The sequence below is a fragment of the Kogia breviceps genome, chromosome 13, assembly GCF_026419965.1.
Source record: "Kogia breviceps isolate mKogBre1 chromosome 13, mKogBre1 haplotype 1, whole genome shotgun sequence".
Classification (NCBI taxonomy): Eukaryota; Metazoa; Chordata; class Mammalia; order Artiodactyla; family Physeteridae; genus Kogia; species Kogia breviceps.
The window spans coordinates 64753838-64780179 of record NC_081322.1 but is presented as its reverse complement, the minus strand read 5'-3'; the positions used below and the strand labels follow the sequence as shown (position 1 = coordinate 64780179).

At 39.7% G+C, this 26342-nt stretch overlaps 1 protein-coding gene across 5 annotated transcripts in view; it reads right to left on the bottom strand.

Annotated features, from left to right (window-relative positions):
- PDE7B (phosphodiesterase 7B) overlaps nt 1-26342 on the bottom strand; it is a 348122-nt gene that overhangs the window by 135287 nt on the left and 186493 nt on the right. For 3 of the 5 annotated variants that reach the window (XR_010836061.1, XM_059083816.2, XM_067010863.1), the window contains exon 1: nt 19681-20635. The exons of the other annotated variants lie outside the window; for them this stretch is intronic. Coding sequence is in view for 2 of the 3 variants with exons in the window: in XM_059083816.2 (XP_058939799.1) it covers nt 19681-19918 (238 nt within the window). In the remaining variant the exon portion in view is untranslated. Of the gene's footprint in view, nt 1-19680; nt 20636-26342 lie in introns of those variants that run through there. 5 annotated transcript variants of the gene reach the window in all.

Here is a 26342-nt window from a genome sequence, read left to right as displayed (position 1 = left end):
TTAGGTTCTTGTTTGTAAGCTTCTTTTTTAAAAAAATTTATTGAAATACAGTTGATTTACAATGTTGTGTATAGTTTCTGCTGTACAGCAAAGTGACTCAGTTATACATATATATATATATTCTTTTTCATATTCTTTTCCATTATGGTTTATCACAGGATATTGTACATAGTTCCCTGTGCTATACAGTAGGACCTTGCTGTTTATCCATTCTATTTATAATAGTTAGCTTCTGCTAATCCCAAACTCCCAATCCTTCCCTCTCCCACCTCCCCTGCCCCTTGGCAACCACAAGTCTGTTCTTTATGTCTGTGAATCTGTTTTTCTTTCATAAGTATGTTCATTTGTGTCATATTTTAGATTCTACATATAAGTGATGTCATATGGTATTTGTCTTTCTCTCTCTGACTAACTTCGCTTGTGATAATCTCTAGGTCCATCCATGTTGCTGCAAATGGCATTATTTTGTTCTTTTTTATGGCTGAGTAATATTTCATTATATATGTATACACCATACCTTCTTTATCTATTCATCTGTCATGTTAGCTTCTTACATAAAGCCAATATCTATCCTAATTTGGCTGTTTATTTATAAATATGTCTTTTAATATATTAAGTTTTCTTAAAATGGGCAGTGAAGAAGAGAGGGCAGAGGAGACAGGTGGAGAAGAAAACACAGGGAGGGAAAAAAATGACGTAAATCAAACGGAAGCAAAAAGAATCACCCCTTCCTCCATCAAAATTAGGGACAGGATGAAGGTCTGGGATTATGACCCAGATTTAGAAATAACCCTTATTCAGGAAAAAAGCTCTGCAAAATGGTAATTAGCTAAGGAATAAGGAGGGATTAATTATTCATTTTTATCAATTGAATTTAAAATAATGATTCATTTTGATTCTGATGCATTCTAATTTTTCAAACTAATATTCTACATCAGAATACAAGGGTATTCATGAAACTTAATGTTTCATGCTCAATTTCCTGATTCCAAGCTGCACTGTAAATTCTCAAGAGGAGGGGTCTGTAATCTCTATTTCTTTGTATCGCTCTTCAAGTTTGGCAGAAGTCTAAGTTTCGGTAGATGGGGAATGATCAATTTATAGCAAATACTTTCAGTAAGGTGATGTTCAATGTTCCTAACAGCATCATCACTATTTTCTTAATTGAAAAATAAAATTTTAGCCTTTTGTCTATGGAAGCAGTTTATTTATTTCAACTGTGAGGAGGTGAGAGCTAAAATCTTGAATGTGAAATAGCTATGAAAACTGAAAGGCATGATTTGGGGAAATTAATCAGGTGGACTTTAGGATAGTATTCAAACAACCACTACGTTCTTGGAGTTTGCATAATTAAAATGGAGAAATTTATGCCTAGTGCCTTGGTTTTTCTTGATCAAATGCAGCAAAACACCCCCTCACCCCTACCCCAGCCCTTGCCAAAGTTGTCATTCTGAGCTTAAATCAAACGTGGGCTCGGTTTCAAGTGACTGTGCCCTCCTGGCACAATTTGACCAAAGTTCCGATCTCCATGGTTCACACTTTGGCTGGCTGTGGTGCAGAGAGGGGAACGTTTACATCTGCATAACAAGTAGGAAGGTGCCTTTTGATTCCACATCCAGGGATTTGATTAATTCTGCATAATTGCATTGAGGAACTACAAAGCGATCGGAGCCAGGGACAGAGTCTGCATACATTCTTCTACCTTCTCTCTGCCTCAACAATGAGTCATTTCTAATTCCTACCCTGTAAAGTTACTATTAGACCACCTCTGGTCCAAAGCACAGGTCAGCTTGACTTGTCAACACCGCTCAGGCTGAACAAGTGCTCAGGGTGGCTCATTCATAATTCATGCATATGAAAAGTAGATTATGCGTATTTAGGTTGCTGACTTCCCAATCCTATTTCTGATACTTTCATAGCAGAACCTAAAAGCCTTACGTTCTATTAAACTATTTTTTATGTAAATCACTTTTTTTTCTTTCAAATCAGTGTCATCAATGGAATTCATTTTGGTTTAGTAGACATTTAAAGTAAATAAACATGGTATAGTGTGTTTTCCTCTGCATTCCGTTAAATACCACCTATGAAAATTCATCTTCCTTTTGCCTCTCCCTTTCATTTTTCCCAAATCCATGTTTTACAGCATGAGAGAATACCAAGACTTGAGCTGATAAGAGGTGAGGTATATAAGCTTCCTGAAGATAATATTGCTTAATATGTTGGAATATCATATACTAGGGCTACGAATGAGTTGTTCTTTCTGAACAACTGGGATAATTTTTATTAGTCCTATTCCTCTAAAAGCAATTAACCAGATATTCTTTTTCTTCATTCCTTTTGATTGTTATTTCTACGCTTCTGCTGAGTTCCCAGGAAATAGATCTCGGAGGTGGGATGGAGGCACAGTCTTTGTTCAACAAACATGCTGGTAGTTCTGAATATTTTCAGGTGTCTTTGGACATTTTGGGGAGAGCAGATGTTATATGATTTCAGGGTGTCCTTTGTCTCCAGTTGAAGATCATCCAAGCTCTGAAATCTCATGAGGAAATCTAATGGTTTTTCTTCGACATAACTAGAAGACCTCAACTCCTGCCAGTTTCATTAGGAAATGAGCTATTATGTTGATCTCCTTACAAAACCCCTGGTCTCTGAGAAGTTTCTCTCCCTGTGGTAATTTGGATAGGTCTGCTGCTTGTCAAAAGTGATCAGTCTTGATTCCTAAAAAGCTGTGGCTGGAATTCTAATGGTAACATGTTATGAATTGGCTTTTTGCATTAATAAGTCTTATGTAGATATTGTCCTAACAAAATGGTAATCTAGAGACTAGATTCAAGTAAAAAACCGTTTGTGATTAAATAGGTTTTTGATGTTAAGTGGCCATTCATGCCATAAATAACTGACTACTCAAAAATAAGAACACAAGCCTCTCACATTTTACCTTATTTTAGCTAAGAATTTAGTTGACAAATGAATACTGGCAAATTCAGTGTGCTTTTAGAAATTACTTTTGCATGTACTTTGACCCAACCAAAACTTAAATTCCATTTCTTCACCCCAAATCAATCACAACATTTTGGCAATTGCATGATTAGAAGTACTAGTTTTCATTGTGTATGCTGATGTATAATGGATGAAAGTTTGATTAATAATGATAAGTAAAGGGTACTTTCAAGATTGTATCACTGGAATTGCAAATATAATTAAGCCAAAATTCTGTTCTATGACTTTTCTTCCCACTTTATTTATGACTCAGAGTAATGCATCTTAGATGAGGGAATGTTAATTAAGTGCTCTCTGCTTTTTCAATGAAAACCTAAAAAGCTACCTTAATACTTCTGGGTAATTATTAGAAATAAGAATAGTGCGGGATAATAATCATTAACACTTACAGAGTACTTACTATGTACTAGGAATACGCTAGTTTCTTTACAGAGATCATCTGACTTAATCCCCCACCTAACGCAGTTTCTATTGTTATTTCCATTTTACAGATGAGAAAACTGAGGTCCAAAGAGTTTAGTAAAAATACAAAGCAGTCTGGCTCCAGAGCCCATCTTTTAACCGATGAAGAAAAGAGAAGTATCCCCAATGATAGGGTTAAAGGGGAGTGTAGAGTAGTAGGCAGTTATTAATTTTTCATAAGATTAAAAGAAAAGAACATAAACCAGAAGCACAAACCCTATAAAAATGGAGTCTATTCCCCAAGGAGTTGAGAAGTGAAGCCTCTTTGAGAAGTGCAGCCCTTTTTTTTTTTTTGCTGTACGCGGGCCTCTCACTGTTGCGGCCTCTCCCGTTGCGGAGCACAGGCTCTGGACATGCAGGCTCAACGGCCATGGCTCACAGGCCCATGTGGGATCCTCCCGGACTGGGGCACGAACCCATACCCCCTGCATTGGCAGGCAGACTCTCAACCACTGCGCCCCCAGGGAAGCCCAGTGCAGCTCTTTATAGTCTTTAAATTTCAGCTTTGCGGGGGCAATAGCAAATATCAACAATGACTATAGAAAGAACTCAGCACCCTCATAGGTGGGTCCAGAATTATCCTGATTCAAAGTAATCTTACAGTAGTACGTATACCGCACACATGGTCTGCATGCATGTTGGTCGGTCCTTAGTTTAAGTTTGGTTTTCAATTAAAGTGCAAGGTTATTCAACTTGGTTAGTTTGGCAAAGACTGGTAATACAAATGTATAGCAACTGTTGATAATAAAGGGCTCACCTTGACCTTGGTGAGCTGTGAGGAAGAGCAGCTCAGCTCTAAGAAGTCAGAAGATATAGTATGTAACAAGTCTTTCAGTGCATCCGGACTCCACCTCCTCTATTCTCCGTGCTACCTTTGGCATTATCTAGCTCAGGCCTCTTTCTTCCTTCCTAAACCCCATTGTTCTTTTCAGAAAGCAGGTGTTACCCTGCTCAGTTATGCTTCCTCTTTTAGTCTTCTATTCTTTTCCTTACTTATTTTGCGAGATCATCGTCTGGTATATTATACTTGGACAAAGCAAAAGCCTGTTTTCTTTCTGACATTAATCCGCCCCAACACACACTGGTAACCCTCCTCGGTAAGTTTATTTGGAAGTGGTCTCAGAAAAGATGTCTGGACTGCACCTCTCAATACACTTAACACCCAGCTGCTCATCACTTTTGCACTGAGTAGGAATAAATCCACTTGTTTTCAATACTTACTGTGCTTCCTTGAATATAGTATTTATCTTTTAATCTAGACACATACATTCTTTCCAGTTGTCTGAATCCTTGGGAAGTATTAAAAGGATTTTGACTGAGCAGAATGTTAGGCGAAGTGTGGTAAGTGGGTTCAAATAAAATGAAATATGCATTCAGATGTTATTTATTCTGAACTTTTAATACAACATGTATGTTTTGAGTGTCTACATGGGTTCATACACTGAAGAAACACTGATGAAATAAAGGGCTTAGTTGTGGCACTCAAAGTAAAGCGTATCAGGTAAAAAACCTGGTAAAGACTCAAGACTCACCTATGAGTTAAGTAGGACCCCTTATCGATGTGTATTTAATTAGAGCCAAATGTCCGGCACAACCAAAGACAAATATAAAAACACTTCTACCATCTAAGAGGAGGAATCTGCTTCTTAATTTTTCTCTTTCCATTTTAATGATTATAATGGCAGGTATGACCATTAGGAGACTGGAAGAACTGTCTGACATTCCAGGGGCTATGTCCTAACTTTATACATTCACAAGAGCTGAACCCTTTGCTGAAGCTACATGCTTTCATTCTCACTCCTCACAGTTTTACACATGTTCTTGACCCATTTTTATGTCTGACCCCTTATTATGTCAGACCACCCCAAAGCCACAATGAAGCCACCTCACTTTTGGCTCCCAACAAATGGTCTCTATGGAACCATCTTTCACTGAGAAAGTCTGTAAAACTCCCTCGTGGTGAGGCACCTCTTCACAGCTGCATATCAAACTCCTTGGAAGGACATCCTCCATTATCATACAGAGAGCTCTTGTCAAAACTTGCTCCACATACCCAAAGCCAGGAAAAACTTATTTTTTTCCCAGCTACAGTGAACGCTGTAACCATCCTGTTTCCCCTTTTACCTTGCCTGCTAGTAAGTTCAGATCTCAGTTTTGCTCAATTACTTTGCATATTTGTTCTCCTTCCCTCCTAATTTACTGTATGGTTTTTGTTTTTTATCAGGACAGGGTGGTTTTATGTCTTTGGGTACTTATGTTTTATTATAACCTTCTTAGAAGCTTACAAATCTTTTTAGAAATAGATGTTATATAAATAAGTTCTTATTCTCAACCTTTTTTATTTTAAATTTACATGTAATGCAATATTGATTTAAATCTTGATTTGATCTCTTACCTCATCCTCTGAGCAGCCCATACATGTACCTCTGCTTATGATCTAATGGTTGAGTTCCATAGTTTTGGTTCTGAACTTATGAAAACTTTTCATAGGGGAATTTATTCCCCATGTCATTTATATCTAACCAACCCATAAATATTTTATTGCTGTGGAATGGAGGTGGTGGTGCCCAAAGAAAGGTGATAGTAATGATGACTGGAGTTACTGAATACTTTGGCATATTTTGGGTACGGTAATGTATCTTTTAGCATATTATCAGAGACATTTCATAGCCACGGCTTAGTTGTCAAGATTGGAAAGGTTAAACTTTGGGAAGCAAACTCATTTTGAGACAAACCAGAGTTAGTTTCCTATGTCTTATTAACAGTCAGCTTCATCCAAGATTTACAATGCACTAAGCAAGCTGAATTGACTATAGGACCAATTTAGAGGCTCTGTGTAATATCTCTGAATACCTTAATGTTGACATTAATCCATAATTCACAATTTCAGGATATGCTTCTTGGGGGGAAAGAGAAGAGGGCAGGGGCAAAACAACAATGCGAGAGTTCAAAAGGGTTGAAGATGCACTTGGGGTATTTGGATTGGCGCTCTAGAGCTCACGGATGCTTGTGATTGCTTATCTGACTTATCTAAACTGCTGACGTCAAAAGAATTAGGCTAGAAATCTTATGATTACAGCTTTTCTTGTGATCTTTTCTGGTATTTCCTGTTTCCTGTCAGGCCAAATATACTTCGAGAGAGGGTTATTTTATGGCATCTCACCGTTTCTGTCTCAGGGAGAGCCAGAGGTACAGGGAGAACGAAGTAAAAATAATGAAGAACAACATCAGAAAGCTCTATCTGCCACCACTCCCCCATAGTCACTGACATTTTTTCTTAAACATCAAAAAAAGTTTCTGTAATGGTTCAGAGTAGGGTCTTATTTTTAATGGAACAAGGTCTATTATTCATTAAAAAGAAGCCACTTCAACTGTGTTTCTAACTATTACCTTATTTGGGTGATAAGGAGCAGGCAGGCTGTGCCTGATAAAATGCAGGCAGCCAAGCAGGCTGCTGAGAGAAGGCAGACAGTTTCAGAAGAAAAATGAGGAAAAAGAGCCTCGAAACCTACACTTTTTTCCTCTGGAAACACAAACACCTTACAGAAGCAGGAAAGAAAAAGAAGGGCGGTTGGGGATGAGCTTCATCAAATCTTGCCTAAATGTTGCTAAATCTTCAACTTGCTTTCTGAGCTCGGCACCATGTTTTCAAAGAGAGCCTGAAGGATTGAGAGGTTAATCCTCAATGGTTTATGGGCAAATGCACTGCAGACCCAAGCTTCCAACAGCCACACATACTGGCTCTGTCTGGCCCACCCCCCTGCAAGTCTATCTCCAAGCGACAGGTGGAAAGAGGAACCATGGAACAGGATCACAGAAGCATCTCATTTATGATGGTTTTAGCAACCAGCAGCTACCATCTCTATTTATCTCATATGTAACGTCCTTTAATCTCAGGATCCTGTTTAAATTCTCACCTCTAGTATTCTTTCCTGGTGAACAACTTCCCTTTGAGTGCATTGCAGCCCCTCTAGATGGGGAAATCCACACAGAGAGGGCTTGGGATATGCCCCCCACCGCAATTCACAGTTGAAGTATGAGAACAAGAAAAAGATGCGTATACATACACATGTAAGTACGCATTTACGGGTACATATATAATGAACTCTTGTTCGTGTAAGATGAACACCACACACTATAGAACACAATCACAGAGATGTTGGCGCTCGGCAGTGAAAAGGACAGAAAATTAGAATTAGAGAGATTATCACGTAGAGAGGCATTTTTGGAGTTGGGAGACTTAAAGTTTGGACCACGGCAGAAAGCATGACTGAGTCAACAGCATGGCTGTACATCAAGGAACCTCAAATTGTCTCCAAGTATGTTGTGTAACCTCCAAGTACATTTAATTTTCTTACTTAAGAAAATGCAGTGGTTTAACTAGAAGATCTTAAAGGCACTTTCTATTACACAATGCAAAGAATTCTCTACTTGCCACTTAACGTTTTTCAGTGGTTCTACAAAAATTAACATTTCTTGTTCAGGGGCAACCTGGTCCTATTAATGTCATATCTTTCTATTTTTCTGTATTCTTTATGCCTAACATCAGACCAAGTTAACTTGACTAATCTCCATTTCTCCATCATTTCTTGTGATTTTCTGCTTCTGTATCTACATTCATGTTAATTCACCAAGAAAGTCACCTTGTTACATCTTGTTGAGACCTTAACCATTTGAAAGACATAGTTGTAATGACCAGTCCACACAAAGCCTTTGTAGGTCACTCTAGAGAGGGATGGGTTAACATTCAGTCCTCATGGACTATCTGTCACACTTGGTTTATATTTGAGGAAGTAGTTTTACCTAACTCAATACATTATAAGCTACATAAGAATTGTGTTTTTCTTATACGTTTTCTTGCCCATCCTGTGGCATTTAGCCTTGAAAGAATAGTTTGCTTTAAAAAACATGGCAACCTGGATTCAGGGAGAAACGTGACTTGACAAATTAGGAGGGATAGGCTGTTCTGAGATTGTGAGGATAAATTGTGTCAGGTTTTGAATTTGGGGAAAAGATAAGCACGACTTTGAATGGGAGGTCTGGATGGAAGAACATTAAGGATGTAAAGCCTTCAGGACAGGCTGGTATCAGGTGGTACAGGGTGTTGGCTTGATGATTTGTGTATTATTTCCTGTAAAATGCTATAGCACTTGGGAAAGTTGGTTTGTAAGTTAAAGAAAAAATATTCATTGTCTCAAAATTCTCAATATCTACCTAATTCGGTCAATGAACACCAAACTGATGGTTAAAAATCCGTTGGTATCCTTACCCCAAGTCCAGCTCTCCACCAGCCACTGTTGCTAGAGCGACCTTTTGAAACTAAAATTGATCACTTCCCACTTACATTATTTGAAGGCTTCTCATTGCCTGGAGGAAATACTCCTTAGAAAGGCAGATGAAGCCCTTGGTAACCTGTCCCCCAGTTTGCCAGTTTGCCTTTCTAGTCTCATCCCTAGCTGTCTTCCTGATATACTTCATATCTCACAACCTGGCATTGCCCAGAATTTCTTGCATTTGGTCCTACTATTTCTTTTTCCTGAAATGTCCTCCATTTCTTCTTCATTTGGAGAAATATAACTTATTTTGAATGGTACCTCAAAATAACCTCCTCTCTGAAAACTTCTTTACCATCCATAATACAGACAGAATTAATCGCTCCCTTGTGTGTTGGCACAGACTTTGTGTAGCTACCTCCAGTGTAACATATGTCACCTATCTAGCTTGCCCTATCTATCTATCTGTGACTATCTGTCTGTCCATCCATTCATTCGTGCATTTACCTCAACTTTCTTGGTTCATGAATTTTTATGTTTTTAAGGAACCAAGACAGTGTCTGGCACATGATGATCACTAAAAATCTTAGTTGAATAAGCAGTCTTGATCTTTCTTCAGTGTTCCCAGAGAGTATTATTTCTACTGTATCTTAAAACATATGCCATTCTGCCTCGGTATCAGTAAGTTGCTTATAGATCTGTGTTTTCTAACAGGTCGTAATCTCTCTTTCTTCTGCTTTCCTCCCTGGTACATTAACAATGCTACACACTGAGTAGACACTCAAAAGATAATTATTCAATTGAATAATTGAATAAACCTAGAAATTTGAATTATTTACTTCCTTTTCTAAGTATCTTGAATAAACAACCAGTAAATATAGGTCTCAATTTCTTCTATTTCTAAATAGGGAATAAGTTCCCATTCAACTGATACTTATTGTACAGTAGAATAAGCTAAATACTTGTATGTAACATCAAAACATCATTTTCTATTCTGTGACCTAGAATGTTCCTAATTATTTTTGGAGTGTTGGAGACATTTTCAAAAATATTTTCAAAGCAAAATTTGTTTTAGTCCAATTTTGTCTATTCACATTCTAGGTGCATTTATCACCAAATCAAAGAATAGGGCATTTAGGATGAAAGAGGGCAGAAATCATCTGCTTTAAGGTTTATAAAGTCCAGTGAATTCACAACTCTTGATTTTACATACCAATTTAATTGACAAGGAAATATTTTCTTTTGTTCCACTGTAGAATTAGGGATTGATCTAAGAAAAACAGTGCAGAACTCAACTAATATTCAAGAGAGATAACAAGAGCACAAAAGATAGGTGTACCTAAACCTCAGGTGAGTTACAGAGAGGATAGGGAAGGAGACAGCAGTTTCTGTGTACCAGCTACCACGAAGGAGGCAATAATGGCTCCTATGATGACACTAGAAAAAAAAAATGATCCCTGTTATCACATGTAAGGCTACTGTTCTTTCTACCAGTACACGTCTCCCACCCCATCTTCCCCCTAGGGGCCAAGGTGCAAGAAAGGAGAAGAACTCTCAGAAATTTCCAATTAGCACACTTAAGCAATGATAATGTACCAGACCTGACCAGAGTACAATGCACTATATGATTATGATGACGATCCTAATTTGCATTAGATAGAAAACCTCAGCTTTCAATGTGGAACCTGATAAGTCATAAAGGTGTGACTTGTACACATCCTGCTTTGTGCATTATGATCATTCAGCTGAACTTTTCAGTGTCAGAGTCCTCAGATGGTTACTGAAATGCACATGCATATTTTTGGAAAACGAGAAAGAGGGAGTAGAAAGCAGAGAATGATTGGATTCGGCACATGCATGGGAATGTAACTAAAATAAATAAAATTGAGCATGCAGTACTCAAGTACAGGGCTCAGCACATGGTAGCACAACCAGTGTATAACAGAGATCATGTTTATGGAAATACATCCATGTGATTTTTCTTTGCCCTCTCTTGTGTGTATCTTCCGCATCCGTCCCACCAGAGACAACCATTAGGGATGATTAGGAATGCTATAGCAAGAATGAAAAGAGAAAGAGGGAGTCAATATTCATAATTTCATCTTCAGAGTAAGGGTTTTTGTTTGTTTTCGTGTGTGTGTGTGTGTGTGTGTGTGTGTGTGTGTGTGTGTGTGTGTGAGTTTGTAGCAGAACAATGATCTTAATAACTGGTCTTTGTGGAAAGATAAAGAGACTTTCTACAGTCATTTATCAGGTCTCATTAACATTGAGAGGTAGGCTGTGGATATGGTTTCTTGTCCCTTCCACATTGAGGCTTCTTTCTGGAAAAGAGGATATGGCACAGAGTAAGGCCGTCTACTCCTGACACCCTGAAGAATTGTGGGGAAGAGAATCAAAGGCAGAGCCCAGTGGTCAGATAGACATACTTCCCCGTCTCAGACTGGCACTTTATGTTGCATGTGGTCGAAACATTCAGATGAGTGTGCGGGAGCCCAAGACACATTCAACAGATAGTACCTTGGAGAGGAGCAAGGGGAAGGAAAGTATTTATCCAAAAGAAGTCATTTAATCCAGAAGAGACTGACCACCACCTCGTTAACTAGCAAGTTCAAATTTTCTTACCCCTCATTAGGGTGGGTTCAAGGAAGATTTGATTAGTTGAAGAAAAGAAACAGGCTACATGTATTGTACATTTGAGTGTGGAAATTTGAGATCCCTGTGACAGATGTTTTTAACAGTGACTGTTTCCTCTTCATTTCTGTATGTGTTTTTGATTACTCCTCTTACACTTGGATCCGATTTCTTCACAGTGACCTCACCTCACTTCCTTCTCCTTGGTGCTCTATGCTTGGCTCTACCTGTCCCCTTCTCTTTTCTTTCTCAATCATTTTCTTCAGCAAATTCTATTTACTTTTTTGAATAAATATTTTGTCACAGATCCTCTAAATGAGTATGTCTTTGGGTTTTCCTAAGTGCTCATCAATTCTGTAGCTTTCTGTGAGATAGTTGTGTGCCATCCAAAAAAGAGATGGAGAAGGAAGCAAGAAAGAGAATCTTGTGCTTTGGCTTTAATTCCAGAGGTCGAGGAACATCTGAAGATTTAATGGGAAAAGTTCTAACGATTACATTATATGTCTAATTACCCTTGTTTTTTTTTTTTTTTTTTGTGGTAAGCGGGCCTCTCACTGCTGTGGCCTCTCCCATTGCGGAGCACAGGCTCTGGACACGGAGGCTCAGCGGCCATGGCTCACGGGCCCAGCTGCTCCGTGGCATGTGGGATCCTCCTGGACCGGGGCACGAACCCGTGTGCCCTGCATTGGCAGGCGGACATGCAACCACTGCGCCACCAGGGAAGCCCTACCCTTGGTTATTTAATTTTCTTTTTAAATACCTTGACTAAAGTTTTACATTCATTCCCATTATATCTCTCACCATGATTTTACTTTACAATTTTCTGGATTCTTCACCTTTCAATTTCTACTGCCAGGTACATGCAACCGCATCCTACTCAATCTCTCTTGAAATTTGTCCTTTTCTTTCTAGGGATTTTGTTTTTCTGCAGTAGCCCTGGCCCCTTGGACTCCTTTTAAGGCCATACACAGCTAAACCCTGCTTTGCCTTTGTCAAGTATGCCTTCCAATTGCATACAAGGTTGACTTTTAGGTTTTATCTTGTTACTAATGATACAGACTGTAGTGTTCCCTTAGCACTGTGTGAGAGCCCAAGAATAACAAAATGTTCAGGACAGGGGTTTGCTTTATAATCTATAAAATATCATGCCATGTGGATATTTTAGGTGAGGAGAAGTACTCTGAAGGAAGGGTCTCTGATAATTTTGTATTTTGAGGAAATTTGAGACAAGTGCACAGATACAAATTCAAGCTCTTGGTGTGATCTCTTAACATTTTAGAGATCGAAGTCAATTCTAAATAGAAATCCATGGAAAGGCAGAGAGAGATAAATAGAAAAACAAAGAATAAGGTCTACATTGTGTGTACATCTAGGCTAGGGCATTGTATTAAATCACCAGTACTTTAAACTTTGCTCCCTATCATATTTTTGATATGGTGATATGCACTACTATACATTATGAAGTATACTAATAATTAAAGAGAGAAAATATCAGATAATAGGAGAGGGCACACACTTTGAGTTGCTTTTGGTCTTTTAACAATAAAACTTCTAATGTTTTCCTTTTAGAAATTAGATGCAAAAGTCAATGCTTTGCTGCCCAGTGAAACCAGCCTTGTTAAAAAAAAAAAAAAAAAAAGAAAAAAGAAAAGAGAAGCTGTTTCCAGGCAAAGAGCAGAGGACATGGGAATAACATCCTCTATTCAGCTCCATCCCCTCAAAAGCTCGTTTGTAGAACCGGGTAAACACACACCTTCCACATTTTATTTTTGAAATTACATTGAGGAATATACAGACTGTTATCCGTAAAAGAAGCAACTTTTGAAACTTTAGTTGATGTAAAATGTTCCAAGATTTATGAACAGAATAATTATTTTTAAAGTATATAAAAGCAGGCTTAATTTATACACATTACTCTAAAATTTGATAATTATCAGCAAATTACAACTCTTCTATATGAAGAGAGAACTGTCTCATATTAGTTTTGCACATACTTTATACCTTTTAAATGGTTCTGACATCCACTCTTGTGTATTCTTTTCTTTTACTTTAAAAGCCGTAATGACTAATACTGATCTTCTGCCAGAATATAAGTTTAAAAATGACTCCATTAAAAGGAAGAAATAGAATTCATATTTCTTAAGTAATCTGTGCCTAGAAAAAATGTTCATTCATGCATTTAATGGCAACTCATAAGCTATTTTATTCCTTCTGATAATTTTCTTTTTTTCACTTATCAAAGTGTATTGAGTGGCTGACATGTGAAAGATGACAGGGAGAACACAAAGAAAATAGAATGTTCTCCAGATTCTCAAAAAGCTGAAAGGCTAGGAGGGGAGGAAGAAAAATGTACATTAATTATAATAAAATAAAGTGGTTTGCCTGTGAAGTAAATACAAAGAAAGTTCTGTAAGACTTCAGAAGAGAAAGGCACACCCTTCCTCGGTAATCTCAGAAAGGCTTTGTGCGGGGAATGGCGTGTGAGTGAGGTCTTAAAAGATGGCAGAAGTTGGGCACATGGAGGGAAGTAATTTTAAGCATTGGCAACAATGAGTAGAAAGCATGTAGGAAGCTGTGGGATGCTTGTCCTATCCGGGTGGAATATAAGTGACAAGTCAGATGGGAAAAATGAGCGAGTTTCAGAGTGTGGAGTGCTTTGAACGCAGGATAGTAGAATTTGGGTTTTCTCTACAGACGATGGAAAAATCATTGAAGGATTCTGAAGAGGGGGGAGATCTATTCTGATTTTTCTTTTGATGTTATTGATCTAAATGATGGAGGAGAAAGAACAGGGGTAGACAGAGTACTGGAGCTGGAGGCTATTGGAAGGTAATAGACCAAACAGCATGAGGTTTGGCTAAGGGCCATGTAACTGAATAGAAAGAAAGCAATGAATGTGAGTAAGCTGTTGAGGAAATAGCAGCAATATCGGTAATTATGAGAGTGAGCACTTGCTGAGAATGTGGTAGGATGTAGGCTTTTTTTTAGGCACTTGTTTGTATTATCTCACTTAATCCTCACCTTTTGCAAAGGTGCTGCTGTTATTCCCGTTTTTGAAAAGAAGCGGAAACAGAGGCACAGAGGTGAAGTAATTTGCACAGTTCACACAGTCCATAAGAGAGAGGCAGGACTTAAAAGTTAAAAAATCTCAACTCTGCAACGACACTCTTAATCTATTCTATGGAATTGGAGAGCTGCTGGGAGCGGTTTTTTGTTTGTTTTTTTTAAATGAACAAGTGAAGGTTTATGTAATCCACATGAACTGGGACGTATGAGGGAGCGGTTTTGAACCTGGGTTTCTGCAGGAGTGATGCCATTTATGAAAACTAGGAGGTCTGGTGAAGCACAGGTTTAGTTCAAGGAGCGATGACGTGTCCCAGTTTTCAATCAAATTTGCATTCACATTTAAAGAATGGATTGACTTGTCAATAGTTATTATCCACTAGAGCTACAGGATGAGTGGAGGCTAATGTCTACAAGAACATAGAAAAATGCTTTGAATTAATGTCAAGTTATCTACTGTTAAGACTAATTCTTTGATCAAAGAAATCTGCCCTGCTTTGAATGAAATCATTAATATTGAGGAGTATTTGAAAGTGCGCTTGAATTTTTTACTAGTGTTTTTGAATTTTACTGGCCAATTTTTATAGCCAGTTGACACAGAGGTTGAAACTAACAAATGCTTGTTTTCACACTGAAGTTCTAGGTAGAATTCTGTTCAGAAATTCATAACCATTCTCTTCTTATTAAGTTTGATTGCTCCCTGAATCTTTGGTGCCTACCACAGTCCGTGGTATACACTACATGTCTAATAAATGCTCCTTGATTTATAATAATAAAAGTGTTCAGTCTTCAACATATTTAATTTATATCATGTTTGATACTTGAGATATTTAAAAAGAGCCTCTTTGTCCATTTGAATTGTATAGTTCTGGAATCAGTGAATTGTTTCCGAGATTTTCCCTTCTGAAGCTGTTAGATTTTTAGGGCTCAGTATAAAGCAAATTTCTGATATTTTTATTCTTCTTGAAGACAGGACAAGTTACAATGGCTATGGGGAAAATGAATGCTTTTTTTTTTTTTTGAGGGAGGTGTGTGGTTTTATATATTTCTGTAACCAAAGGCTACTGAAATGGAAACAAGCTTAATAAATAAGTAAAATATAATGTAAAATTTAGACCAGAGATACCAAAATGAATGGTAAGTTCCACAGCTGCAGAGTTTGCAGGTATTTGGTTGAATTATGAAGTCAAATTATTTATTCAACTAAGACCAAGTCCTGCTAGGGGATGTCTAGTCTTAGGTTGCTGACTAGAATAACAATTAGAATAATATTTGCACTCAGAGCATTTAAGAAACCGTTTATTTATTCCCCATCCTTCTTTTCTCTCCTCACTCCCCACTTCTGGGCACGCTCTCACCACCACGCTTTGAAGCTTATTTTCTATTGGTAATAGATGGATAATCTCCCCCTGGGAACCTTCTCAGCACTGGAAACTTGGACCTAAAACTAAAGCCCACAGAATGAGTTTAAAAATGTAAAGGAGGCACAATTCTTTGACTTATTTTGCATGGTGATATTATTTTTCTGCTTTGACCAAGGCTTATATTGCATCCACAGCCTCCATGTTTGTCCAGCTACATATAATCAGTAAAACAATGTCTTGGTTTAAATTGAAATTACCCAGCTTGTGCCCCGATCATGTCAGTTCTGTGGATTAGACTTGGATGATTGAGATGGTCTGGCTCTGACACAGTGTCAAGGTCTGGACAAGTTGTTGAGTCTCTAGTGCATTATTCGCCTCGCTTGTGTTAACTAGACAATTAGACCATCCTTTGTTTGCTTCATAGAGGGAAAATGATTTGAGTATTAATACAATTAAATACTTGGGTAAGAGGTAATGAACTGAGCTGACACTCCAACTTTGGGCATGCCGATACGTTCCAGATACGTTCCAGTGCCTCTGCCCAGGTCCAGCTCCTGGGGGCGCGCTTAGAAACATGCACCCGGAGGTGTGACTTTGAAGAGCCTCTCTTCCTCCTACCATCCCCCATTCCCTCCTCCAACCTATTGCATTAAAAGTCGCATTAGTCTCCAGCAAAGATGTTCCCACGTATGACTTCCTCCTCCCTAGCTCTTCCTTGCTCTCTTCAGGGGACTCTGTTCCTCTCTGTCTTCCATCACTCACAGTTCAGTATATTTCATCTTAAACATCTCTCATGAGGGCTTCCCTGGTGGCGCAGTGGTTGAGAGTCCACCTGCCGATGCAGGGGACGCAGGTCGTGCCCCGGTCCGGGAAGATCCCACATGCCGTGGAGCGGCTGGGCCCGTGAGCCATGGCCGCTGAGCCTGCGCGTCCGGAGCCTGTGCTCCGCAACCGGAGAGGCCACAGCCGTGAGAGGCCCGCGTACCACAAAAAAACAAACAAACAAACAAACAAAAAGAAAACTCTCATGCATTTATTTTTCCATAAATCCTTTTGCTCTCTCCTTTTATTACCTAAGCAAAATCTCAGAACACTTTTCTATTTCCCTTAAGAGAAACAAAGTTCCAGTCTTGACTAAGGAGTAGGAGTACAAATAATGATGCCCTTCAGTAAGGAAAAAAAAAAGCTGGAACTTTTAAGAATGGTGACATCCGTCTCTAAAGTTCTCTGGACTGTTGGTTCTCTTCAGAAGTTCTGCAAGTTCATGGTTTTTAGAAATGTAAACTCATTTATCTGTTATCACAAGCAGTTGAAATATATATAGAATGTTATAGTATTTAATTTTCCTGTTTTTAGTTACTGGCATGGCAAAAAATTGTGTGCTATAAGTGTAATATGTTAAGTTCCTACAGGCAAAGAGAGTAAAGGAGAGGGAGTAAATGACTGTGGGAGAAGATCTGGGGGTGGGGATGGAGATCAGAAAAGTCATTACAAAGAAAGGGATGCCTGAGCTGGACTTTGTATTTGAAGAAAAATTTTCAGTGGCCTAAGCCAAAAAAAGACATTCCAAGCATAAGGCAAGGCTCAGAGGTAGGGCACCACTTGATGCATGTTGAGGAACAGTAAACTGTTCCATGTCGCCAAAGCATAAATTGTTCGAGGATTCTGAGGCAAGGGTCAGATTTGAGAAAGAGAGGCAGGGAGGGCAGGAGGGAGGGAGCGAAGGAAAGAGAGAGAGACCACCGTGTGTCTTGGTGTTTTGTGAGGAACTTTCTACTTAAACCCCTGTACTCAAAATGAAGACAGTTTAAACCATCTCCTTTTAAAAATGGAAAGATGCCAGGCTTTTGGAAATATTCTACCCTCACCATCACGCTGTTATGGTGAGAATGGCACAGAACACTTGATGTGAGGAGGAAATGCAGCCTCAGCAACAAGATGAGAGAAACAATAAGACAATTTGGAAAGTGAAGCAACTTGCCTTTGGGGTTTCAACATATGGCCCCATGCTGCGTATATGGATGATAATGGCTTTATGTCCATGTCAGAAAGTGTGAGCCCCTCATCTCCTTGAGGCTGGGGAGGCAGGGAAGGAAGAAGAGGAGGTAAACAGATAGCTTTTGGGCAAGTGTTGAAACAGAGCTTACCTCCTGGCAGGCAGTATGAAGGGACCAACAAAGCAGGGGCTGCGTCCCCGGGAAGCAGCATGGCTGCTGAGATATATTCCACAAAGGATGAGGCAGGGATCCAGGGGCATATTAAGACTCAGTTAGCTCAACTTCATAACATCCAGAAAAATGTAGCTTTTAAGTGACAAAAAGTTCTAGGGGTTTTGTTTTCTCTCTGTAGTATTGCTTTTTCAGGAATTAGACACCTGCTAGTATATAATATAAAGAATAATACACACATATCTCTACAGACATGCTAACATCTGTTAAATTAAGTAGTTTTACCAAAAGTGTAATTTGAAATATGCATTGTAATCATTTAATATACTGAAACAAACCAAGAGCAGTAAAAGTGGAGGTGTCATAGTTAAGTTTTCTGCCCAGGTGGGTTTTTCCATTTTTCTTGTACTCACATGAAATATGGGATGGCTTTGTAGCATTACCTCATTTTTTCTGACCAGGACCCATTTCCCTGGGCATCCATCTCCCAAATGCCACATAAACGTCAGTCTCATTGGTTTCCTTCTCTTTCCTAGGTAGTCATTGTTTACTAGCGACCAATACTGTTGTTTTTTAAATTCCTTTCCAATCTTTTTATTTCTTGCCCAGAGCATTATTTTTAAAATAATGTTCATTTTAGATTATTAGGCAACTTAAAAAAGGTTTCTGCATAAATGATTAAAAACAAAATTTGCTGAGTTTTCATTTCCTAGTCTTTTTCCACGAGAAAAAAAAGAGAGGTACTTTTTGGTATTGCTTTTCCATCTAGGCGCCCATCTCTCACCAACAATGCCATGTCAGGATTCCGTGCATAGGGCCAGCCAAAACTTCAAATGCATAAACACATGCTCACATTCGTTCTTCTAACGCAAACCATCACTTTCCAAATATCTACCAACATATTTCCCTAAGGAAGAGTGCATCCTGTATTCTTAGTGTACGGAGTTATCAGAGTCCTTTGGGATCCCCCACAGGGATCCTAGGTATGTATGTGGTGTGGTACCCCCTGTTAAAAACACAGCAAAGTTCTCCTCAACTGTCCCAAACACAGCACATTCTTATAACATAACCAAGCTCCTATGAATCATCATTTCTACATTTGTGAGTTGATTTCTCCTGATATCAATGGAGAAATTTGTATTATTGTCATTTGTCAAAAGGGAAAACTGAGGCAAGGAAGTTTATCCACTTTCTCAGGACATAAAAAGCAACCAGGCCAAACTCAGTCCTGGGAACATTTATACTTGCTGTAGTTCCACAGTTTAAAAACGAGAAAATATATTTTACTTTCTATAAAGCATTACAAAAAAGCAACCCAAGAAGAATACTCTCTCAGAGGTAACTGTCTTGTCAATACGAAATTGCAGAGGCAGGATAGACACCCAATTTAAAGAGCACGCAATTTCACCCCCTCCCTATGGAGACTGAAACTTAGGAAATTTCACTTGTTTAAGCCACAGGCAAACAAGTGACAAGCTAAGCCCAGATCCCAGGTTTCTTGATTGTCTGTCTGTTCATGCTCCTCCTACCACATCGCTCTTAATTTTAAGATGCATTTCTATAACAGAGCAAACATTCATTAACCACAGCCCTCGGGCCCTATGCTGCACAGTTTGTCTTCCTTCCTTTTCCCATTTTTATGTCGTGGGCTCTCCAAGGAAGGGACTGAAAGTCATGAGACCCGGTCCCGGTACCTTTCACACCTCCCAGCTGATTTACCTGGAAAGCTGTGGAGAGCATCTTCATTCTCCAGAATGCCTCTCTGTTTGGTCGCCTGCAGCTCACTTTTGGATTTCCAAACCAGCTTTACCATCCTGATCATCTCTGGCAAGTCCCAGGGCAGCGGCCCCTGCTGGCACACCGGCCGGCTGCCCAGGGAGGAGGGCAGCACACCTTCTGGGGCCGTCCACCTTCTGCCCAGCTCTGCCGAGTGGAAATAGCGCTCGAGCACAGGCATTCTGCTCTGGTCTCCAGAAGAGGAGGTCGCGCTGCTGCTGCGGCTGCTACCAGAGGGGAAATTCTTCCCAGGCAGGGGAAGGCGAACCCCCGGAAAATCCTCTCCAGCTTCGGAAAGGCAAGCCTCCTCCAGCCTGGCAAAGCCCTGTCCCTCCAGTCCCTCCGCAAACACTGACGACGAGAGCGACTCACTTCCCAAGGTTTCTCACTGGTGAGAACGGTTCCTGTCCTCCTGCCTTAGAGAGAGAAAGCATTTTATTCCCCCTTCTCTCTCAGGCATTGACTTTGCAGCACTTAATTAATCCCAGGCTACAGCTGGAACGACAGCAGGGGGGGAAAAAGGCCATTGAGGCTTTAGCCTTCGCTTTTTCTCTCTTCTGATTTATTTGTTCTCGAGTCTCTTTTGGTGCTTGTCAAAGTTTGTCAAGTGGCTTGCTTAGCCCTGAAGGACTTCAGGCAAAGATGTGGGGCGGCGCTCCTTTGCCAGCCTCCCAGGGGGTCCTCCAGAGACCAGTTACCTGAAGGCGTCAGGTAAGGAGTCACCCGGTGGTGCAGGAAACCTAGACGCTTCCCCCGCTCCAGCCCTGCAAGCATCAAGGAGAAAACAGGAGAAGCTGAGCATCGCAGCTGCTTCTCTCCGGAAGGTCTGGCTGGGGGCCACCTTGCTGTCTCACCACAGTGTGCGCTGGACTGGGGCTCTTCAGAAAGCTCTTGGGTTGGTCCTGGGCACCACGGTTCACACACTCCCCTCCTCCACACCCCTCCCCCTTCACTGTCACTTGCTTTTCAGCAAACGTAACTGGGTTTTGGCCTATTAGTCAAATCCCTTTGTAACCTCAGCTGCCCTTCAGCTGGAAGGGAAATAACACTGAATCACATTCCAAAGCTAACTGTGAAAGACGTGAATTGGGGAAGCATCAAGATCCTCATGCAAACGTGTGGTGCGGTTGCTAAGTCTGGACAAATAGCTGGGGATGGTTAAAAACTCATTTCAAAGGAATAGTAATTTCCTTTAATAATAATTTTGAACTAGATTTGTTGGGGGCATAAATGACAGTGAAAAGAAAGTGTTGAAGGTTCACTTTCCAGTGACAGAGCTCTGTGGACATAGTATTTGGGCCACAAACTGCTCCCCACACCTGACAGCGGTTCAGCTGAGGGCGATCACGGGCCATGTGTCTTGGATCCTGAGGCTCAGAGCTGGAGGCACTTACCCTAGAAGTCAGAACCCATGCAACAGAAGGGGATGGCTCCTGGAGCTAGTGTGAAAAGCCCTGGACACAAACAAAAGTATATTTGGTATATTTGGTACTTTTGCCAGCAAACTGGCTTTGTAGGAACAATTTGAACTTCTGCATTCACGTGAAGTGCTCCTATTTTCTTGGGGAGGCCATTGTAACAATCCCATCTTTCTCTCCTTTTCATGTCTCCGTATTGCAAAGTGCATTATTTTGCTTGGCATTTTCTTCTGCTGATGTGCGATCTGTTGCTTCTGCTCTACATTCCTTTTGGGGCTGTTTTATCACACACTCATCTGATGTTTCTGTAGCGGAGAGCAGAGGGGACTTGGAGGAGAGGAGAAAGACCATTGTAGGGTGTGCATTATTTTCATCTCCCTTACCTCATACGTTTTTTGTTTGTTTGTTTGTTTGTTTTTGCGGTACGCGGGCCTCTCACTGCTGTGGCCTCTCCCGTTGCGGAGCACAGGCTCCGGATGCGCAGGCTCAGCGGCCATGGCTCACGGGCCCAGCCGCTCCGCGGCATGTGGGATCCGCCCGGACCCGGGCACGAACCCGTGTCCCCTGCATCGGCACGCGGACTCTCAACCACTGCGCCAGCAGGGAAGCCCCCTTACCTCATACTTTAAAAGTTGAAACTAGCAAAGGCTACTGTAATTTTGTTGTTGTTGTTATTATTATTCCTCTAAACCCACGGTTAAGGAGTTTAGTTTTCCACATTGAATTAAGTGGCTTTTCTCTTTTCTGGATGGAAAAGTACACTGGCAAACCTACTGTCTTTCCTAATAGGCGAAGACGGGTCAACATCCTTTAAGGATAAAAAACAACAATAGAAGACATTTAAGACACTGCTTCTTGTGAGTTTCATGATTAAAATATTGACCAAACAGCTCCTCCTATTAATAACCAGATATTCATACAACCCAATTAGGGAATAATCAATGATCCACTTATGAGAAAGATGTGCCTTTTTAAACTTCCCTCTTTGATAAGGGATGAAGGGATTTAAGCCTCAGTCTGACAGTTTCACCACTTTTGACAGCCCTCCCGGTTCTAATCTTACCCTTCCATCGGACTGGGGGCATTCAGGCTCTCTAGAATTGAGACAATTTTATTTAATAAGCACATGTAGGCTGTTGTACTCTATTAGCATATTTCCTGAATAATGTCTTATACTCACTCCTCAGTCACAAACTTCCTTGACATAACAACCGAAGAGTTTCCTAAGTGTTTGACTATTTTTATTTTTGTTCAGTTATTTTGCAATAGTACTTTGCATCAGGATATCCTGACCCTCAAAACAAAGGGGTTAAGAACAAAGAAAACAAATATATGGTATAATATGTCACATACGCTAATGTATTAAGAATATAACTCTTTATTGAACATTTCTTCAAGAATGACTTTAAAAAAAAAAATCCAAGGATATGAGTTTCCTCTGTATTTTCTATATCGTTTTACATATTTCCTCGTAAAAATATCTTAGAGAAGTTGCAAAATGTTGAATCATTGAACATGAATACTTCCTAGTGGAAATGAATTAGGGCCAAGCAAATACCATCTTAAATTTTCATTTTCAAAGAGGAATCTCCTTCATTTGGATATTTGAAAATTAAAAATATTGCACAATTAAAACCCAAAATTCTCCCCAACGTGGGATTATCTTCCCTCCAGGGTAGAAGTGCAGAAATACCACAAGGAAGGTCATTCTCATGGTATTTCTGGCTCACATAGAAACAGGAAGTACAGGAAATCTTGCGAGAAAGCTTGGCTCAGGAGAATTTTGGCTCAACTGCAGGTTCAAGAGAGTGGGATAAACTGATGAGAGGCTAGCACTTGTTCGACTAATATTACAATCCGTCACAAATTCTCTGAAAAGTGGCTTTGTTCCATTCTGTAGGCTGGCATCTCTTTTGTCTTAAAGACAGTTACTTTAGAAGAGCATGTCTGTAAACCTATGATTTTTCCCTTACTCAGTGAACATCATTCACCTATTATTATACTAGGGATGGGGAGAAGGGGCTGATGGGGAAGTTCTGTGCCCTGAGGACTCATGGAGCAAAGAGGTCTATGTGACTCTGTGACTTGTAAGATTCTTATAAGTCTTAATATTTGTAATTAATGTGCTACAAATAGGAAATTTAAAATGGACTTTCAAAATAATTGCATTTTTTTTTTCAGGCATTGTGAGTCAACCTAACATCCCGGTAAGAGGGAAATAGCGTAGTTCTCTTCTTGTGTGAAGGAAATGTAATGAGAAGTAACAAAGTCAAAACCACTTGTTCCAATGGATACCTAATTCTATCAAAAATACTTTGCTGTGTGTTTGCAGCTATAAAGAAAAGAATTGATAACCACAATGCTAAAGTATATGACCAAGAAAAAAGATTTGAAGACATGATGTTTTAGAACCTGGATTATCTTGAAGAATTTCTAGTGTTCTGGGGGCTACGTAAAAATCTTGTGGACTTATGGCTAGGCAGATAAGCCCTTATTATATATGATTTTAAAAAGAAAATATTAAATATTTCTAATCATTTTAGAGAATGTACATTTTTTTAAAATGGAAACTTAGAAATACACATTCATTTCAATTTTAGATTATTTTGAGTCTAGCAATAGATTTTCACAAAACGTCATTTTAATTAATGAAAGTATTCTCACTCAGATATTTGGCAAGTATTTTAAATACTTATTAACCCCCATCCTGCTTCTATATTTAAAGAAAAATTTCAGACTATTGTGGGAGTTTATTCATTTTGTCCTGGCCTTTTCTCTCCATCATTTCAAATACGGATGTGTGAACATACACACACACACACACACACACACACACACACACACACACACACACACACACACACACACACACACACGACCACCCGGGTTTCACAAATGCAATTCAAATGAAATTCAAAATGAGCAAGGGAGGAAAAACCGGTCTTTCAACTTTGTTTAATGTAGTCTAAGTAGAAGAAGCTCAAACAATTTACAGTGTCCTTCAGGAGAAATAGAAATGTAATAACTGTGGCCTTAACTAATCTCAAGGAATCATGCCAGCAAGCAGGGAAAAGGACTTGGTCTACAGGCCGACCATAGAAGGCAGCACATATTTCCCTTGTCACGTGGAAAGGGAGGACACTGGTGGGGCAAGAAGAGGAAAGGCGAGGTGGGGGGAAGTAGAAGGGGGCTGAGCTGACAGATTCATAGTTTGATTTCACAACAGGTTTCTAAACTACAACCAATTATTCCCTTATTCACCCTGCAAATATGTATTAACAGCTAGAGCAACAGCAGAGGAGAGAACCTCTTGTACCAGCCCTTGGGTCCTTTCTCAGGCACTGGTACCTGTCTGGCCTCCTTCACTTCGATTCTGATTTTCACTGTGGGTTAGGTCTTCTATTACTTTTCTTTGGACATTTAAAAAGAGAAATCAGGGTTTGAGCTGGCATCAGATCTCTATCCTGGCTCTCAGATATCTAACTAATGCTAAGTTTACTGTCTCTGACAGTTAACCCACAACAAATGAGTCCAATAACACAGGGGTTGAGAACATTTTCTCCACCTGGCTCCTCCTCCCTGCTGTTCTTTCCATGACTAAACACCTGATGCTTTGCTGTGTGATGATGGCATCCTCTGGCTGAAACCTTCCTGGGATTTCAGAAATATTTCTGATTGTCAAAGACTGTAAGTGGTGGTAGAGTACGTTTCTCATAATTTCATGTTTGAGGGCGTGTCACTTTCTTAAAAAATAGCTACAATGATGAAATCTCCACGAAGTCCTTACAGACTACTTATCTTGATGTTATAAAAACTGTATTTCAGTCTCAGTTCACCACTGAGCTTTGCCTCAAACTTAGAGATTTATTTATAAATGGGTATGATAGCAATAACCACCTCATCTAGCACATGGGGATCTTCTAAGAGTAAAATAAGATTAAAATGTGAGCGATTTGTAAGCACTAGTGTGCTGTAAAATTTTTGAGTGATTGTTTTTAAGCTAAGGAATCATAATTGACAATTTATCTAAACTCAAATTTTGGCTCTACTTTCCTGGGATCTATGAGAAAACTGACAAGTCATACTCCCCTTCCTTGAGTTAGGTCCCGCTTTGGAAATTCGTGTTCCCCGTGAGGATTCAGGAGTAGAGGAAATCAGAGACAGGGGTATTGCAGAGAGTATTGGAGAGTGGCCCCATGCGAGAGATAGTGAGGGATTTAATGGTACAAAGGTGCGGAAAGGTGGGCAAAGTGACTGACGCGTGAATGAGAGTAGATAGATAAAGGACAAAGTATGTGTTAAAAGAAGGGTCTCAGCAGGATAAATATTCACTGTAAGTGCATTTTGGAGGTGTGATAATGGTCGTGAATCATGTCTAGGGTGTAAACCTGCAACCCTGCTTTATCATGGGTTATTTAGTGTTCTGGATTGATTCCCTTGATTGGGAATTTCAATTTCAGACCAGGGTGACTAATGGGTATGTTTGATATTCATGAGCTGTACAGCTTTGTGTCGTGTGCTGTGGTGGTGAACATGTGTCTTAGGCCTCCCCTGGCCTCATTTCTCTCAACAAGTTATGTGGGCCTCCAATTTTTTGCTTGGGGTCTGTATTCCTCAAACATTTAAATAATTTTGACAGCTCCTAGCTCATCTCCGTTTAATTGAGAAGTGTTTTTCAAGGTAGTATAGTATGTAAAACCAAATACAGTGTTTTTAAAGTGGCTTAAAAACAGTCTGACATATGCTTTACTTCTTTTAAAAAAAAATTATTGGAGTACAGTTGCTTTACAATATTGTGTTAGTTTTTGCTGTACAGCAAAGTGAATCAGCTACATGTATACATATATCCCCTCTTTTTTGGAGTTCCTTCCCATTTAGGTCACCACAGAGCATTGAGTAGAGTTCCCTGAGCTATACACTAGGCTCTCATTAGTTATGTATTTTGTACATAGTATCAGTAGTGTATATATGTCAATCCCAGTCTCCCAATTCATCCCCCCCTTCCCCCTTTGTTCTCTATGTCTGTGTCTCTATTTCTGCTTTGTAAATAAGATTGTCTATACCAGTTTTTTTTGCAAGTGAGATACATGGATTCTGGAAGCTCTCAAGAATTAGCCCAGCCTGAGAAGACCTCAAGGAAGCAGGAGGGGAGATTGCCCAGACATCTTCAAAGACCTGCTGGGAAAT